The sequence below is a fragment of the Nerophis lumbriciformis genome, linkage group LG16 (assembly GCF_033978685.3).
Source record: "Nerophis lumbriciformis linkage group LG16, RoL_Nlum_v2.1, whole genome shotgun sequence".
NCBI classification, from domain to species: Eukaryota; Metazoa; Chordata; class Actinopteri; order Syngnathiformes; family Syngnathidae; genus Nerophis; species Nerophis lumbriciformis.
In genome coordinates, this window is record NC_084563.2 from 39,395,928 (window position 1) to 39,414,598 (window position 18,671).

Genomic DNA, 18,671 nt, shown 5'->3' on the forward strand with positions numbered 1-18,671 from the left:
AATGTTGTTTATTTTAGGTGACGATTCATAACTTAGGGGTGCGTCTCCACACTGCTTGGCAATTCTGTCCAAAAATAAATACTAATAAAGAGGGGATTGTTTTTTGTGATCGCACGGTTTGATTCGATTAACATTTCGGGGTTAACGACTAGATTCAAAATGATTCTCGATTCAATTTCTATACTTTTTTTGAATAACATTGGATGCCAGTTCGATTAACGGGCATTCCTCCATAAAAGAGATATACAGCTATGATCAATTTCTGACTTAAAATAAAACTGAATTTGTTTAATTAAATATATGAGATGTTGCTTGAATGGCAACATATGTTGCTACAAAACCTGTATGTACCTTTCAGCATTAATGGTGCCTTCACAGATGTGTAAGTTACCCATGTCTTGGGCACTAATACACCCCCATACCATCACAGATGCTGGCTTTTCAACTTTGCGCCTATAACAATCGGGATGGTTCTTTTCCTCTTTGGTCCGGAGGACACGACGTCCACAGTTTCCAAAAACAATTTGAAATGTGGACTCGTCAGACCACAAAACACTTTTCCACTTTGCATCAGTCCATCTCAGATGAGCTGGGGCCCAGCGAAGCTGACCGCGTTTCTGGGTGTTGTTGATAAATGGCTTTTGCTTTGCATAGTAGAGTTTTAACTTGCACTTACAGATGTAATGACCAACTGTAATTACTGACACTGGGTTTCTGAAGTGTTCCTGAGCCCATGTGGTGATATCCTTTACACACGGTTTTTGATGCAGTACCGCCTGAGGGATCGAAGGTCACAGGCATTCAATATTGGTTTTCGGCTTTGCAGTGATATCTCCAGATTCTCTGAACCTCTTGATGATATTACGGACAGTAGATGGTGATATCCTTTACACACTGATGTCGGTGTTTGATGCAGTACTGCCTGAGGGATCGAAGGTCATGGGTATTCAATGTTGGTTTTCAGCCTTGCTGCTTATGTGCAGTGATTTCTGCAGATTTTCTGAACCTTTTGATGATATTACGGACCGTAGATGGTGAAATCCCTAAATTCCTTGCAATAGCTCGTTGAGAAATGTTGTTCTTAAACTGTTCGACAATTTGCTCACGCATTTGTTCACAAAGTGGTGACCCTCGCACCATCCTTGTTTGTGAATAACTGAGCATTTCATGGAAGCTGCTTTTATACTCAATCATGGCACCCACCTGTTCCCAATTATCCTGTTCACCTGTGGGACGTTCCACATAAGTGTTTGATGAGCTATTCTTAACTTTCTCAGTCTTTTTTGCCACTTGCGCCAGCTTTTTTGAAACATGTCGCAGGCATCAAATTCCAAATGAGCTAATATTTGCAAAAAATAACAAAGTTTACCAGTTTGAACGTTAAATATCTTGTCTTTGCAGTCTATTCCAGTGTTTTTCAACCTTTTTTGATCGAAGGCACATTTTTTTAATTAAATAAAAAATACGGAAGCACACCACCAGCAGAAAAGTTTAAAAATTAAACTCCACCAGGTTGTCATGCCTTATTTCGAGTTTGTTGTTGTTTCCTGTGTGTAGTGCTTTAGTGTCTTGCGCTGTTATTTTGATGACCCTTCCTGTTTTGTTGGTGTTCTCCTGTAGCAGCGTCACGCCTTCCTTTGAGTTCTATTGCTTGCACCTGCTTTGTTTTCGCAATCAAGACTATTTTAAGTTGTACGTACGCTATCCTTCTTTGTGGGGACACTGTTGATTGTCATGTCATTTACGGATGTACTTTGTGGCCGCCGTCTCCGCTCCACACGCTGTAAGTTTTTGCTGTCGTCCAGCATTCTGTTTTTGTTTACTTTGTAGCCAGTTCAGTTTTACTTTTGTTTTGCATAGCCATCCCTATGCTTCAGTGCCTTTTCCTAGCGGGACTTGCCTTTTTTGTTCATTTTTGGTTTAAGCGTTACATACCTTTTACATACCAAAATAGGTTGAAAAACAGTGCACTAGACAACGGCACTAGGGATGTCCGATAATGGGTTTTTGCCGATATCCGATATTCCGATATTGTCCAACTCTTTAATTACCGATACCGATATCAACCAATATATGCAGTCGTGGAATTAACACATTATTATGCCTAATTTGGACAACCACGTATGGTGAAGATAAGGTACTTTAAAATAAAAAATAAAAAAATAAGATAAATAAATTAAAAACATTTTCTTGAATAAAAAAGAAAGTAAAACAATATAAAAACAGTTACATAGAAACTAGTAGTTAATGAAAATGAGTAAAATTTACTGTTAAAGGTTAGTACTATTAGTGGACCAGCAGCACGCACAATCATGTGTGCTTACGGACTGTATCCCTTGCAGACTGTATTGATATATATTGATATATAATGTAGTAACCAGATTATTATTAACGGAAAAAAACAACCCTTTTGTGTGAATGAGTGTAAATGGGGGAGGGAGGTTTTTTGGGTTGGTGCACTAATTGTAAGTGTAGCTTGTGTTTTTTTTATGTTGATTTAATTTAAAAAAAAAAAAAAAAAAAAAAAACGATACCGATAATAAAAAAAACGATACCGATAATTTCCGATTGGCCCTGCGATGAGGTGGGCGACTTGTCCAGGGTGTACCCCGCCTTCCGCCCGAATGCAGCTGAGATAGGCTCCAGCACCCCCCGCGACCCTGAACAGGACAAGCGGTAGAAAATGGATGGATGGATATTACATTTTAACGCATTTATCGGCCGATAATATCGGCAGGCCGATATTATCGGACATCCCTAAACGGCACATTAATATAATTATTGATTTGCAAAAATTATTTTTTGGACCAATTAGGTGAAGTTGCATAATTTCCCACGGCGCACCAGACAATATTTCACGGCACACTAGTGTGCCGCGGCACAGTGGTTAAAAAACACTGGTCTATTCAATTGAATATAAGTTGAAAAGGATTTGCAAATTGTATTCTGTTTTTATTTACGAATTACACAACGTGCCAACTTCACTGGTTTTGGCTTTTGTACGATAACTGAGATGGCTAATGAAAACTTGGGCAAAATTTGGGTGACCGTTTTTGGAAACCGGGTAGGGTTAGGGTTAAGATTAGGGTTAGGGTTAGGGTTAACCCACAAAAACCAAAGTACAAATGTATCCATTTCGCAAACTTGTTGGGTTTTGTTTTTGCTCAGGCATGATCAAGGTGGAGCCTGACGAGCCTGAAAACAATGAGGCCGAAGAAGAAAGACCGATTTTTCCAAAAGAGGAAGGAGATGGGGCGGTGGAGGAAGGAATGGAAGAAGGATACGACGGAGACAGAACGGAGGACGAGGACGAAAACGACGAAGAGAGGGATTACGTGAATGAACCGGAGGACCTGTCGCTGGTGGACTATTCACGCTATTCAGCCATGCAGGACTCCTCGGCACGGGCGGCACCGGAGAGGACTTACATGGCCGGACCGATGAGTCCACATTTGCAGCCCACAGGGAAGCTCAACTGTGACATCTGCGGCCTGTCGTGCGTCAGCATCAACGTACTGCTAGTGCACAAGCGCAGCCACACGGGTGAGCAGGAAGTGTCTATGTCTGACTTTTACACAAGCTTTGTGCTGTTCTACATACACATTTAACTGTTACACATTGTAGGGTCACATCATAGGACATTAGCAGCCATTTTGCTACTGTAGCTGTAGATGCTCACATACCAACACATGAGGCACAATCCCATACACCAGACTTGGGCAAATTAAGGCCCGGGGGCCACAAGCGGCCCGTTGATCTTTTCAATGTGGCCCGCTGGACATTCCCAAATAATTGTTTTAGATGTTTAAGATGGAAAATGTAGCTGCCATTACGATGTGCAGTGATGTTTTCTAATGACCGTAAGTCTTCAACTATACTAAGTCTTTCAATGCTTGGAATTCAAGATTCAAGATTCAAGATGATTTATTGTCAATTCTTAACATGCACAAGACACATAAGAACTGAAAAGTATATTTTCGGCACAGTCCCACTAAGAGCAGAGGGAGACAAGACAAGACCGCCGACGGAGCAGCCATTTTTACGGCGCTCCTTAAAAAAAGGTGAGAAAAAGGTGATATTGGGGAATCTGAATCATATACTAGTTAATATGCTCATCTAATTAGTTACTATGGCCATCTAATTAGTTACTATTATCATCTAATTAGTTACTTTGGTCAGTACGAGATATCTCAGAACCCTTCGCGTTCATATTTCACTGTTTGTTGCATTTTGGTTGATTGTACGTTTGTAAAATATGCTGTCAATATTCAGTGTTTTATCCTTCATAGTTAATATTGTAAATCCCACATTCTTTATTTTCACGTACAATCTGGGTGTCTCATTCAGTAAAGAAATGTCAAATTCCATTCCGTTTTTTAAGGCGGTCTGTCATAACGTTTTTAGCTTTCAATCATTATTGTGAGGTTTTGTATTAGTGTTCCTAAAAATAGATATACCGGCCCCCAGACACACTTTTTTTTAATAAAAATCTGGCCCCCCGAGTCAAATAATTGCCCAGGCCTGCCATACACTATATTGCCAAAAGTATTTGGCCACCTGCCTTAATTCACATATGAACTTGAAGTGCCATCCCATTCCTAACCCATAGGGTTCAATATGACGTTGGTCCACCTTTTGCAGCTATTACAGCTTCAACTCTGCTGGGAAGGCTGTACACAAGGTTGCGGAGTGTGTTTATAGGAATTTCTCGACCATTCTTCCAAAAGCGCATTGGTGAGGTCACACACTGATGTTGGTCGAGAAGGCCTGGCTCTCAGTCTCCGTTCTAATTCATCCCAAAGGTGTTCTATCGGGTTCAGGTCAGGACTCTGTGCAGGCCAGTCAAGTTCATCCACACCAGACTCTGTCATCCATGTCTTTATGGACCTTGCTTTGTGCACTTGCGCACAGTCATGTTGGAAGAGGAAAGGGGCCCGCTCCAAACTGTTCCCACAAGGTTGGGAGCATGGGATTGTCCAAAATGTTTTGGTATCCTTGAACATTTAAAGTTCCTTTCACTGGGACTAAGGGGCCAAGCCCAACTCCTGAGAAAAAATGTATTCATTTAAGTTAACCTCAGCACAATGCAGTCCGAAATGTACCGTTCTCCTGGCAACCAAATGATTACACTGTATTTGCTTTCCCGAAAAACAATCTTGGGGGCGTGCCTTAAGGGCACCGCCTTTAGCGTCCTCTACAATCTGTCGTCACGTCCGCTTTTCCTCCATACACACAGCGTGCCGACTCATTTACAAAATATTTGCGGCTTTTACACGCACATAAGTGAATGCAAGACATTCTTGATCAAAAGCCACACAGGTCACACTGAGGGTGGCCGTATAAACAACTTTAACACTGTTACAAATATGCGCCACACTGTGAACCCACACCAAACAAGAATGACAAACACATTTCGGGAGAACATCCGCACCGTAACATAACATAAACACAACAGAACAAATACCCAGAACCCCTTGCAGCACTAACTCTTCCGGGACGCTACCACCAAACCACCAAAGAGAAAGGGGCCCGCTCCAAACTGTGCCCACAAGGTTGGGAGCATGGAATTGTCCAAAATGTTTTGGTATCCTGGAGCATTCAAAGTTCCTTTCACTGGAACTAAGGGGCCAAGCCCAGGTCCTGAAAAACAACCCCACACCACAATTCTTATCATTTGGATAGGTGGCCAAATACTTTTGGCAATATAGTGTAGATACGGAATTGTTGTCTAACTGTGGGGTCGGTGTTTGTTTGGTTCCCTTTTCGAAGATGGTGAGTGATACCGCTATTTGCAAGTCACTTGGAACAAGTAAGAGGCTGACATTTGGCTCAAGAGTATAGATTTTTGAAGAATGAGGATCTTCTTACAGGATTCAGTGTGTTAAAGCAGTGTTTTTCAACCTTTTTTTAACCAAGGTGCATTTTTTGCGTTGAAAGAATCCGGAGGCACACCACCAGCAGAAATCATGAAAAAACGAAACTCAGTTGACAGTAAAAAGTCGTTGTCGCAATTGTTGGATATGACTTTAAAGCATAACCAAGCATGCGTCAATATAGCTCTTGTCTCAAAGTAGGTGTACTGTCACCACCTGTCACATCACACCCTGACTTATTTTTAGTTTTGTTGCTGTTTTCCTGTGTGTAGTGTTTTAGTTCTTGTCTTGCGCTCCTATTTTGGTGGCTTTTTCTCTTTTGTTGCTATTTTCCTGTAGCAGTTTCATGTCTTCCTTTGAGCGATACTTCCCGCATCTACTTTGTTTTAGCAATCAAGAATATTTCAGTTGTTTTTATCCTTCTTTGTGGGGACCTTGTCGATTGTCATGGCATGTTCGGATGTACATCGTGGATGCCGTCTTTGCTCCACAGTAAGTCTTTGCTGTCGTCCAGCATTCTGTTTTTGTTTACTTTGTAGCCAGTTCAGTTTTAGTTTCGTTCCGCATAGCCTTCCCTAAGCTTCAATGCCTTTTCTTAGGGGCACTCACCTTTAGTTTATTTTTGGTTTAAGCATTAGACACCTTTTTTATCTGCACGCTGCCTCCCGCTGTTTCCGACATCTACAAAGCAATTAGCTACTGGCTGCCACCTACTGACATGGAAGAGTATTACACGGTTACTCTGCCGAGCTCTAGATAGCACCGACACTCAACAACAATACATCATTTGCAGACTATAATTACTGGTGTGCAAAAAATATTTTTTTACCTAAATAGGTGAAATTAGATAATCTCCCACGGCACACCAGACTGTATTTCACGGCACACTAGTGGTTGAAAAACACGGTGTTACTGTATTTCAGTATAGTTTAATTGCTTTAGACAAGTGAGGAACACCAGGTGGTTGCCACAGGACTGCCGGATATTTGTGGCGGGGGCTTGCAGGGCGGCGAGATGAAGTCTTTTTCTTGACCACTTATCCTCACTTGGGTCGCAGGTTAGCTGGAGCCTATCCCAGCTGACTTTGGGCGGGTCACAGGGCACATATAGACAAGCAATCGTTCACACTCACATCCATACCTATTAGCAAATTAAAATCTTCAAATTTACATATTTTCGGAATACCTACACACGCACGGGGACAAGATGCAAACTCTATACCAGGCCTGGGCAACTATTTTGACTCGGGGGGCCAAATTTAGAGAAAAAAATGTGTCTGGGGGCCGGTATATCTATCTATCTATGTATACAGCATTTATATATATATATATATATATATATATATATATATATATATATATATATATATATATATATATATATATATATATATATATATATATATATATATATATATATATATATATGTGTGTGTGTGTGTGTGTGTGTGTGTATATATATATATATGTATATATATATGTATATATATATGTATATATATATGTATATATATATTAGTCGCGATTAAAATTTTACATACACTTGTAAAGAACATAATGTCATGGCTGTCTTGAGTTTCCAATCATTTCTACAACTCTTATTTTTTTGTAATAGAGTGATTGGAGCACATACTTGTTGGTCACAAAAAACATTCATGAAGTTTGGTTCTTTTATGAATTTATTATGAGTCTACTGAAAATGTGACCAAATCTGCTGGGTCAAAAGTATACATACAGCAATGTTAATATTTGGTTACATGTCCCTTGGCAAGTTTCACTGCAATAAGGCGCTGTTGGCAAGCTTTTGGTTGAATTTTTGACCACTCTTGACACAATTGGTGCAGTTCAGCTAAATGTGTTGGTTTTCTGACATGGACTTGTTTCTTCAGCATTGCCACACGTCCTTTACCACTTTTGACGTGTGTTTCGGGTCATTGTCCTGTTGGAACACCCAACTGCGCCGAAGACCCAATCTCCGGGCTGATGATTGTGGCCAAACAGCTCAATTTTTGTTTCATCTGACCACAGAACTTTCCTCCAGAAGTTCTTATCTTTGTCCATGTGATGTCAGATGAAACAAAAATTGAGCTGTTTGGCCACAATACCCAGCAGTATGTGTGGAGGAGAAAAGGTGATGCCTTTTAATCCCAGGAACACCATTCATACCGTCAAGCATGGTGGTGGTGGTAGTATTATGCTCTGAGCCTGTTTTCCTGCCATCGGAACTGGTGCTTTACAGAGAGTAAATGGGACTATGAAAAAGGAGGATTACCTCCAAATTCTTCAGGACAACCTAAAATCATCAGCCCGGAGGTTGGGTCTTGGGCGCAGTTGGGTGTTCCAACAGGACTATGACCCCCAAACACACGTCAAAAGCGGTAAAAAATGGCTAAATCAGGCGAGAATTAAAGGGGAACATTATCACAATTTCAGAATTGTTAAAACCATTAAAAATCAGTTCCCAGTGGCTTATTACATTTTTCGAAGTTTTTTTCATAATTTTACCCATCACGCAATATCCCTCAAAAAAGCTTCAAAGTGCCTGATTTTAACCAACCGTCCATTTTCCTTTGACGTCACATAGTGAAGCCAACACAAACAAACATGGCGGAAAGAACAGCAAGCTATAGCGACATCAGCTCAGATTCAGACTCGGATTTCAACGGCTTAAGCGATTCAACAGATTACGCATGTATTGAAACGGATGGTTGTAGTGTGGAGGGAGGTAGCGAAAATGAAATTGAAGAAGAAACTGACGCTATTGAGCCATATCGGTTTGAACCGTATGCAAGCGAAACCGACGAAAACGACACGACAGCCAGCGACACGGGAGAAAGCGAGGACAAATTCGGCGATCGCCTTCTAACCAACGATTGGTATGTGTTTGTTTGGCATTAAAGGAAACTAACAACTATGAACTAGGTTTACAGCATATGGAATACACTTGGCAACAACATGCACTTTGAGAGTGCAGACAGCCCAATTTTCATCAATTAATATATTCTGTAGACATACCCTCATGTCAGTAGGCCAGGGAAGCTAGGGTCGATATTCTTCTCTTGATCATCTTCGGGACGGTGTGAGCCAAGACATCCAGGGGGTTTAGCTCGCTCGTCTGCGGGAACAAACTGCCGCCATTGCTTGCCATGCTACCGAGGTCCTTTGTCCCTGAATTGCTCACACACTCCGGCAGATTCAATGTGGGTCTGGCGGCAGAGTTCTTTGACTTTATCGTTGGAAATGCATCTGCTTTGAGTGTCACAGGATATCCACACATTCTTGCCATCTCTGTCGTAGCATAGCTTTCGTCGGTAAAGTGTGCGGAACAAACGTCCAATTTCTTGCCACTTTCTGGCCATCTTTGGGTCACTGGTGCAACTTGAATCTGTCCCTGTTCGTGTTGTTACACCCTCCGACAACACACTGACGAGGCGTGGCGCAGTGGAAGAGTGGCCGTGCGCGACCCGAGGGTCCCTGGTTCAATCCCCACCTAGTACCAACCTCGTCATGTCCGTTGTGTCCTGAGCAAGACACTTCACCCTTGCTCCTGATGGGTGCTGGTTAGCGCCTTGCATGGCAGCTCCCTCCATCAGTGTGTGAATGTGTGTGTGAATGGGTAAATGTGGAAGTAGTGTCAAAGCGCTTTGAGTACCTTGAAGGTAGAAAAGCGCTATACAAGTACAACCCATTTATCATTATTTATCATTTATGTAGTCTCCAAGGTACGGAAAACAGTCGAAAAAACGGAAAATAACAGAGCTGATTTGACTCGGTGTTTGAGAAAATGGCGGATTGCTTCCCGATGCGACGTCACATTGTGACGTCATCGCTCCGAGAGCGAATATTAGAAAGACGTTTAATTCGCCAAAATTCACCCATTTAGAGTTCGGAAATCGGTTAAAAAAATATATGGTCTTTTTTCTGCAACATCAAGGTATATATTGACGCTTACATACGTCTGGTGATAATGTTCCCCTTTAAGGTTTTAGAATGGCCTTCCCAAAGTCCTGACTTAAACGTGTGGACAATGCTGAAGAAACAAGTCCATGTCAGAAAACCAACAAATTTAGCTGAACTGCACCAATTTTAAATTAAAAGTTAAAGTACCAATGATTGTCACACACACACTAGGTGTGGTGAGATTATCCTCTGCATTTGACCCATCATCCTTACCCCCTGGGAGGTGAGGAGCAGTGAGCAGCAGCGGTGGCCGCGCCCGGGAATAATTTTTGGTGATTTAACCCCCAATTCCAACCCTTGATGCTGAGTGCCAAGCAGGGAGGTAATGGGTCCCATTTGTATATATATTTGGTAGGACTCGGCCGGGGTTTGAACTCACGACCTACCAATCTCAGGGCGGACACTCTAACCACTATGCCACTGAGCAGTGGCGTGGTAAAAAATTCAACCAGAAGCTTGTGGATGGCTACCAAAAGTGCCTTATTGCAGTGAAACTTGCCAAGGGACATGTAAGCAAATATTAACATTGCTGTATGTATACTTTCGACCCAGCAGATTTGCTCACATTTTCAGTAGACCCATAATAAATTCATAAAAGAACCAAACTTCATGAATGTTTTTTGTGACCAAGAAGTATGTGCTCCAATCACTCTATCACAAAAAAATAAGAGTTGTAGAAATTATTGGAAACTCAAGACATTATGTTCTTTACAAGTGTATGTAAAACCAACAAACTATTTGTAACACAAAAATAATTTGCATTTGTGTTTGTTAGCATAAAAAGACACACACTTCTCTCCATAGTTACATAGACGCTGCATTTTTTTTTCCCAAATTTATTAACTCTGACTAAATAAATAGACAAGAATAGGAATGATAATGAAGGGAGAACCCTGGGCCCCCGGGTCATTAGCTTTTTGGAAATGTGGGCCCCAAAACAATTTAGTTGAACAGGCCTACCGCCGTCTATACTCTACTGCAGACCTGGGCAAATTAAGGCCAGGGGGCCACATGCAGCCCGTTAAACTTTTCAAACTGGCCCCCCGGACATTCCCAAATAATTTTTTTAGATCTTTAAGATGGAAACAGTAGCTGCCATTATGATGTGCAGTGATGTTTTCAAATGACCGTAAGTCTTGAACTATACAAAGTATTTCAATGGTTGGAATCTGCGCTTTTGCATGATATACTAGTTACTATGGTAATTTAATTAGTTACTATGGTAATATAAGTCACAGCAGCTCAGACGAGGCACCAAGCAGTGTGGGTGTTATTTGTTTCCACAGAGTGTTTCCAGAGCGGCCAGCCTGAAATGCGGGTGTCAGGGACAGACGCGGAAGGAGATTTTTACAACAAAGTTCTAAAGCTTAGTGATATATCAGATATATCATATTGTAGGTGGATTTTTTTTTACACTTCGCGTTCATATTTCGCTGTTTGTTGCATTTTTGTTGCGTTTTGCTTGATTGTAAAATATGTCGATATTATGTCGAGGGGGTGTGACATTTATATGTTGTCAATATTCAGTGTTTTATCGTTCATAGTTAATATTGTAAATCCCACATTCTTTATTTTCATGTCCATTCTGGGTGTCTCATTCAGTAAAAAAAAATTAAAATTTAATTCCGTTTTTTCAGGCGTTCTGTCAAAACGTTTTTAGCATTCAATCAGACATTATTGCGAGGTTTTGTATTAGCGTTCCTAAAAATAGATATACCGGCCCCCAGACATATATTTTTCTCTAAATTTGGCCCCCCGAGTCAAAATAATTGCCCGGGCCTGCACTACTGCAATATACAATTTGGATTTTCAACTGCATGCAAAGTCTACTTTAATACTCGCAAATGTGACTCAAAAAGTGTAAGAAAACAAGATATGATACTGTAATATACAGTCTATTCCACACTATTCACGAGTACTTCTAACCAGCATGCAGAGATCATGTGACCAAACAGCAAAATATCACTTGATTTTTTTTAACATTCCACACTACTAAATATCAAAAATATATGGATATATTTTTGTGCTCATATGGTATCGGATCAATATTGGGATTGGCCAATAGAATAGAATAGAATGGACTTTATTGTCATTATATTTGCGTATAACGAGATTAAGGACTCCAAATTAATAATAATAATGATAATGATACATTTTATTCATAAGGCGCCTTTCTGGGCACTCAAGGACACCATACAAAATCAAAACAAGAAAATCAAATTGAATAAAAACAACAACAACAACAACAACAACAAAGATAGAAAAGAAAAGATGATTACAATGAATAAGCAGTCAGGAATAGGTGTGTTTTGAGTCTTGATTTGAAGAAGGATATTGAGTCTAAGTTACGAAGGTTTGGTGGCAAAGAGTTCCAAAGATGTGGGGCAGAGCGGCTGAAAGCTCGGGCACCCATGGTGGACCGTTTAAATAAAGGGACAGTGAGGTGGATGGATGAAGAGGATCTTAGGGAACGTGAGGGCGTGGCGACATGGATCATGGTCAGGTCACTTAAGGTGTGTTAGTGGAAACAAATATGGAATAAGAATAAATCACATAAGTAATAAAGATAAAAAATAAGAATTGAAATAGTGAAGGCTGCAATATCAGTATTGTATTGTATCGGGACACCCCTTGTTAAAGGCCTACTGAAATGCGATTTTCTTATTTAAACGGGGCTAGCAGGTCCATTCTATGTGTCATACTTGATCATTTCGCGATATTGTCATATTTTTGCTGAAAGGATTTAGTAGAGAACATCGACGATAAAGTTCGCAACTTTTGGTCGCTGATAAAAAAGCCTTGCCTGTGCCGGAAGTAGCAGACGATATGCGCGTGACGCCACAGGTTGTGGAGCTCCTCACATCCGCACATTGTTTACAATCATGGCCACGAGCAGCGAGAGAGATTCGGACCGAGAAAGCGACGATTTCCCCATTAATTTGAGCAAGGATGAAAGATTCGTGGATGAGGAAAGTGAGAGTGAAGGACTAGAGGGCAGTGGGAGCGATTCAGATAGGGAAGATGCTGTGAGAGGCGGGTGGGACCTGATATTCAGCTGGGAATGAGTAAAACAGTAAATAAACACAAGACTCTATTAGCCACAACACAACCAGGCTTATATTTAATATGCCACAAATTAATCCCGCATAACAAACACCTCTCCCCTCCTGTCCATATAACCCGCCAATTCAACTCAAACACGTGCACAACACACTCAATCCCACAGCCCTAAGTACCGTTCACCTCCCCAAAGTTCATACAGCACATATATTTCCCCAAAGTCCCCAAAGTTACGTACGTGACATGCACATAGCGGCACGCACGTACGGGCAAGCGATCAAATGTTTGGAAGCCGCAGCTGCATGCGTACTCACGGTACCGCGTCTGCGCATCCAACTCAAAGTCTTCCTGGTAAGAGTCTCCGTTGTCCCAGTTCTCCACAGGCCAATGGTAAAGCTTGACTGTCATCTTTCGGGAATATAAACAATGAAACACCGGCTGTGTTTGTGTTGCTGCATGCCGCCCGCAATACACCGCTTCCCACCTACAGCTTTCTTCTTTGCTGTCTCCATTGTTCATTGAACAAATTGCAAAAGATTCACCAACACAGATGTCCAGAATACTGTGGAATTTTGCGATGAAAACAGACGACTTAATAGCTGGCCACCATGCTGTCCCAAAATGTCCTCTACAATCCGTGACGTCACGCGCAGACGTCATCATACCGAGACGTTTTCACCAGGATATTTCGCGCGAAATTTAAAATTGCACTTTAGTAAGCTAACCCGGCCGTATTGGTATGTGTTACAATGTTAAGATTTCATCATTGATATATAAACTATCAGACTGCGTGGTCGGTAGTAGTGGGTTTCAGTAAGCCTTTAAATATAAGACTGAAAGTGAAAGTAATAATTGGATAAGTGTTATAAAATAAAACCTACCCACCTACTCAGTGGCCTAGTGGTTAGAGTGTCCGCCCTGAGATCGGTAGGTTGTGAGTTCAAACCCCGGCCGAGTCATACCAAAGACTATAAAAATGGGACCCATTACCTCCCTGATTGGCACTCAGCATCAAGGGTTAGAATTGGGGGTCAAATCACCAAAAATGATTCCCGGGCGCAGCCACTGCTGCTTCACTGCTCCCCTCACCTCCCAGGGGGTGAACAAGGGGATGGGTCAAATGCAGAGGACAAATTTCACCACATCTAGTGTGTGTGTGACTATCATTGGTACTTTAACTTTAACTTAAAAATACATTGTTAATATCGAATAGTATATAAATAGAATAAAATAAGTGAATACATCAAATTAAAGACATTTAGAAAAAAAATATTTTTTCCGTGTATAAATCAGGCAACATGTTTTTCTGACTAGATTTTCTGCGAATATGATTCTGCAGTGAAAATTGGTTGTGTAAGCGTACATTTTATGTTCTCGTCTCTGCCAGGTGAGAGACCGTTCCACTGCACTCAGTGCGGCGCTTCCTTTACCCAGAAGGGAAACCTGCTTCGCCACATCAAACTACACTCCGGGGAGAAGCCTTTCAAATGTCCCATGTGCAGCTACGCCTGCCGCCGACGTGACGCCTTGAGCGGCCACCTGCGCACCCATTCTGGTACCAGCCGGCCACACACACACACACTCACTTTGCACCTGGTCTAAAACATGCACACCTGATTCCTGCCGTGCCTGCACATGGTTGCACACATGCCTTCTTACTCATCGTCACTTTCAGTTTTGCGTGGTGCATGATACTTGCTGTAATTCAAATGTTTAACTGGAACTCCTGCCCACAGTGGAGAAGCCCTTCAAGTGCAACCTCTGCAGTCGCAGTTACAAGCAACGCAGCTCCCTGGAGGAGCACAGAGAGCGCTGCCACGTGTACGTTCACAGCAAAGACCTTCCTGAGAACGGTGAGAAACTCTTACCGTCTAACGCAGGCCTGGGCAATTATTTTGACTCGGGGGCCACATTTAGAGAAAAAAAATGTGTCTGGGGGAAGGTATATCTATTTTTAGGAACACTAATACAAAACCTCACAATAATGCTAAAAACGTTATGACAGACCGCCTTAAAAAACGTAATGGAATTTTACATTTTTCTATGAACCATAAAACACTGAATATTGACAACATATGAATGTCACACCCCCTTTCGATCGACATATTTTACAATCAAGTGAAACGCAACAAAAATGCAACAAACAGTGAAAAATGAACGTGAAGGAAACAAAATGAACCCACCTACAATCTGATGTATCTGATATATCACTAAGCTTTAGAACATGGGTGTCAAACTATGGCCCGCAGGCAAAATTTCATTTGGCCTTTGAGGCAATATCAAATTAACATTAGAGCTGGCCCGTCTGTATTATACAGGACATCTATATTGGGGGCGTGCCTTAAAGGCATTGCTTTTAGCGTCCTCCACAACCTGTCGTCTCGTCCACATTTCCCCCATACAAACAGTGTGCCAGCCCTGTCACATGATATATGCGGCTTTCTCACACACACACACACACACACACACACACACACACACACACACACACACACACACACACACACACACACACACACACACGTGGATGCAAGACATACTTGGTCACACTGACGGTGGCCGTATAAAAAACTTTAATACTGTTACAAATATGTGAACCCACACCAAACAAGAATGACAAACACATTTCGGGAGAACATCCGCACCGTAACACAACATAAACACAACAGAACAAATACCCAGAATGCTTTGCAGCACTAACTCTTCCGGAGCGCTACAATATGCACCCCTCCCCCCTCATTCATTATTGTAATTTTATTTTAAAATGTATTATTAGCCTGTGGAAAAAGTTTATTTTGATATTTACCTCAGAAGGCTGCACATAGAAAAGAGGCATTCAATTTTTATTAAAATTTTATTTGATATGCCATTGATATTTTTTAATTATTATTATTATTATTTGAAACTCGATTTTGCATGTCACTTTAAAGTTATATAAGCCTTGCTTGTTCAATATTCAATGCAAAAGTTGTTTGGGTCCCTATTAAAAGGTTAATTTGTTCAACCTTGGCCCGCGGCTTTGTTCAGTTTTATATTTTGGCCCACTCTGTATTTGAGTTTGACACCCCTGCTTTGGAACTTTGTTGTGAAAATCTCCTTCCCGCCCACACTGCTTGGTGCCTCGTCTGAGCTGCTGTGACGTAAATTACCATAGTAACTAATTAGATGACCATAGTAACTAATTAGATTAACATAGTAACTAATTAGATTACCATAGTAACTGGTATATCAGCCATAATCTCAGATTCCAACCATTGAAATACTTTGTATAGTTCAAGACTTACGGTCATTAGAAAACATCACTGCACATCATACACTTTCCATCTTAAAGATCTAAAAAAATTATTTGGGAATGTCCGGCGGGCCAGATTGAAAAGCTTAATGGGCCGCATGTGGCCCCCGGGCCTTAATTTGCCCAGTTCTGGTCTAACGTGATCAACATTTGGGTCAGGAGTCTATACCAAGTACTAGTGTTTCGGTACTTTTCTAAATAAAGGGGACCACAAAAAATGTCATTATTGGCTTTATTTTAACAAAAAATCTTGGGGTACATTAAACATATGTTTCTTATTGCAAGTTTGTCCTTAAATAAAATAGTGAACATACAAGACAACTTGTCTTTTAGTAATAAGTAAGCCAACAAAAGCTCCTAATTTAGCTGCTGACATATGCAACAACATATTGTGTCATTTATCATTCTATTATTTTGCCAACATTATTAAGGACAAGGGGTAGAAAATTAATTATTAATCTACTTGTTCATTTACTGTTAATATCTGCTTATTTTCTGTTTCAACATGTTCTATCTACATTATTTTACAGGTTTTTTTTTACTGAACGGGACACCCAAAAATGTACATGAAAATGAAGAAAGTGGGATTTACAATATTAACTATGAACAATAAAACACTGAATATTAACAATTTATGACATCCTTTACAATCAAGCAAAACACAACAAAAATGTAACAAACAGCAAAATATGAATGCAAAGGGTAATAAACACATACAATATGATATATTATCACTTTTATGCAGACAATCACTTTTATGCAGACAGTTGATGTACAAATTTGCTTCCGCATCTGTTTCTGACACATGCGTTTCGGGCTGGCTGCTCTGAAAACACTGTGACGTAGATTACCGTAATAACTCGTACAACACTCAAAAGCGAACCTTTTCAACCATTGAAATTAGAGATGTCCGATATTCCAATATTGTCCAACTCTTAATTACCTATTCCGATATCAACCGATATCGATACATACGGTCGTGGAATTAACACATTATTATGCCTAATTTTGTTGTGATGCCCCGCTGGATTCATTAAACAATGTAACTTTACCATGAATTGATTAACGTGGACCCCGACTTAAACAAGTTGAAAAATGTATTCAGGTGTTACCATTTAGCGGTCAATTGTACGGAATATCTACAGTACTGTGCAATCTACTAATACAAGTTTCAATCAATCAATCAAAAACAAGGTTTTCCAAAATAAGAGAAACACCTTCAACTCCAGTTATGGCACTGACATATTTATTATTGAAGTCACAAAGTGCATTATTTTTTTTAACAAGCCTCAAAACAGCAGCTTCGAATTTGGGACATACTCTCCCTGAAATAATCCTGATACCCACTACAACTATGGGAAATACTATACTTTGACTTTCACAAAGTGCATTATTTTTTATTTTTTTTTAAACATGCCTCAAAACAACAGCTACAAAAACAATGAAGGCACACAACTTCAGTCCAGAGTATACTAGAGCATACTTGCCAACTTTGAGACCTCCAAATTCGGGAGATGGGGGGGGGGGGGGGGGGGTTGAGGTGTTGCAAGGGGTTCTGGGTATTTGTTCTGCTGTGTTTGTTGTGTTACGGTGCGGATGTTCTCCCGAAATGTGTTTGTCATTCTTGTTTGGTGTGGATTCACAGTGTGGCGCATACTTGTAACAGTGTTAAAGTTGTTTATACGGCCTCCCTCAGTGTGACCTGTATGGCTGTGACCTGTATGCATTCACTTGTGTGTGTGAAAAGCCGTAGAAATAATGTGACTGGGCCGGCACGCAAAGGAAGTGCCTTTAAGGTTTATTGGTGCTCTGTACTTCTCCCTACGTCCGTGTATCACTCCGTACAGCGGCGTTTTAGTCATAAATTTTACTTTTTGATACCGATACCGATAATTTCCGATATTACATTTTAAAGCATTTATCGGCCGATAATATCGGCAGTCCGATTTTATCGGACATCTCTAGTTCAAGATTTACGGTCATTTAAAATATACGCACATTATAATGGCGGCGACAGTTTTGATGTTAAAGGTTTCAGAAATTTATGTAGAACGTCCAGCGGGCCGGATTGAAAATCATAATGGGCCGCATGTGGCCCGCGGGGCGTATTTTACCCAGTATATTCACGGACAATTAGCATGCATGATTGATTATAGGGACACTGAGTCGGTGCCATTTGCTTGTTGAGGCTCTCAAAATGAACTTACATTTCTGTTGTTCTTTCATTCTGATAATACACATTTTTAAACTGCTCAAAATGTGCATTTCCCCATTTCAGGCAACTTTGCTGAAAATGACTCATTTTAGTAACAGGACTGAGAGTAACAGGAATGAGTTTTAGGCATGGAGTTAGCAAGTACATGAAACCACATCGCATCTGCAGTGTGTTCATGTTGGCAGCGAGCACATTACAGTGATTCAACAAACAATTATATTTAAAAAAATAAACAGATAAAATAGAACATAATAGTTTGGCTGAAAGGACTG

General features: G+C 40.7%; 1 protein-coding gene across 1 annotated transcript in view; it reads left to right on the forward strand.

Moving 5' to 3' along the window:
* Positions 1–18,671, forward strand: part of LOC133617263 (zinc finger protein Aiolos-like) — a 48,305-nt gene that overhangs the window by 13,409 nt on the left and 16,225 nt on the right. The window contains exons 4-6 of the mRNA XM_061977149.2: positions 3,169–3,543; positions 14,280–14,447; positions 14,629–14,745. Of these exons, the coding sequence (XP_061833133.1) occupies positions 3,169–3,543; positions 14,280–14,447; positions 14,629–14,745 (660 nt within the window). The remainder of the gene's footprint in view (positions 1–3,168; positions 3,544–14,279; positions 14,448–14,628; positions 14,746–18,671) is intronic.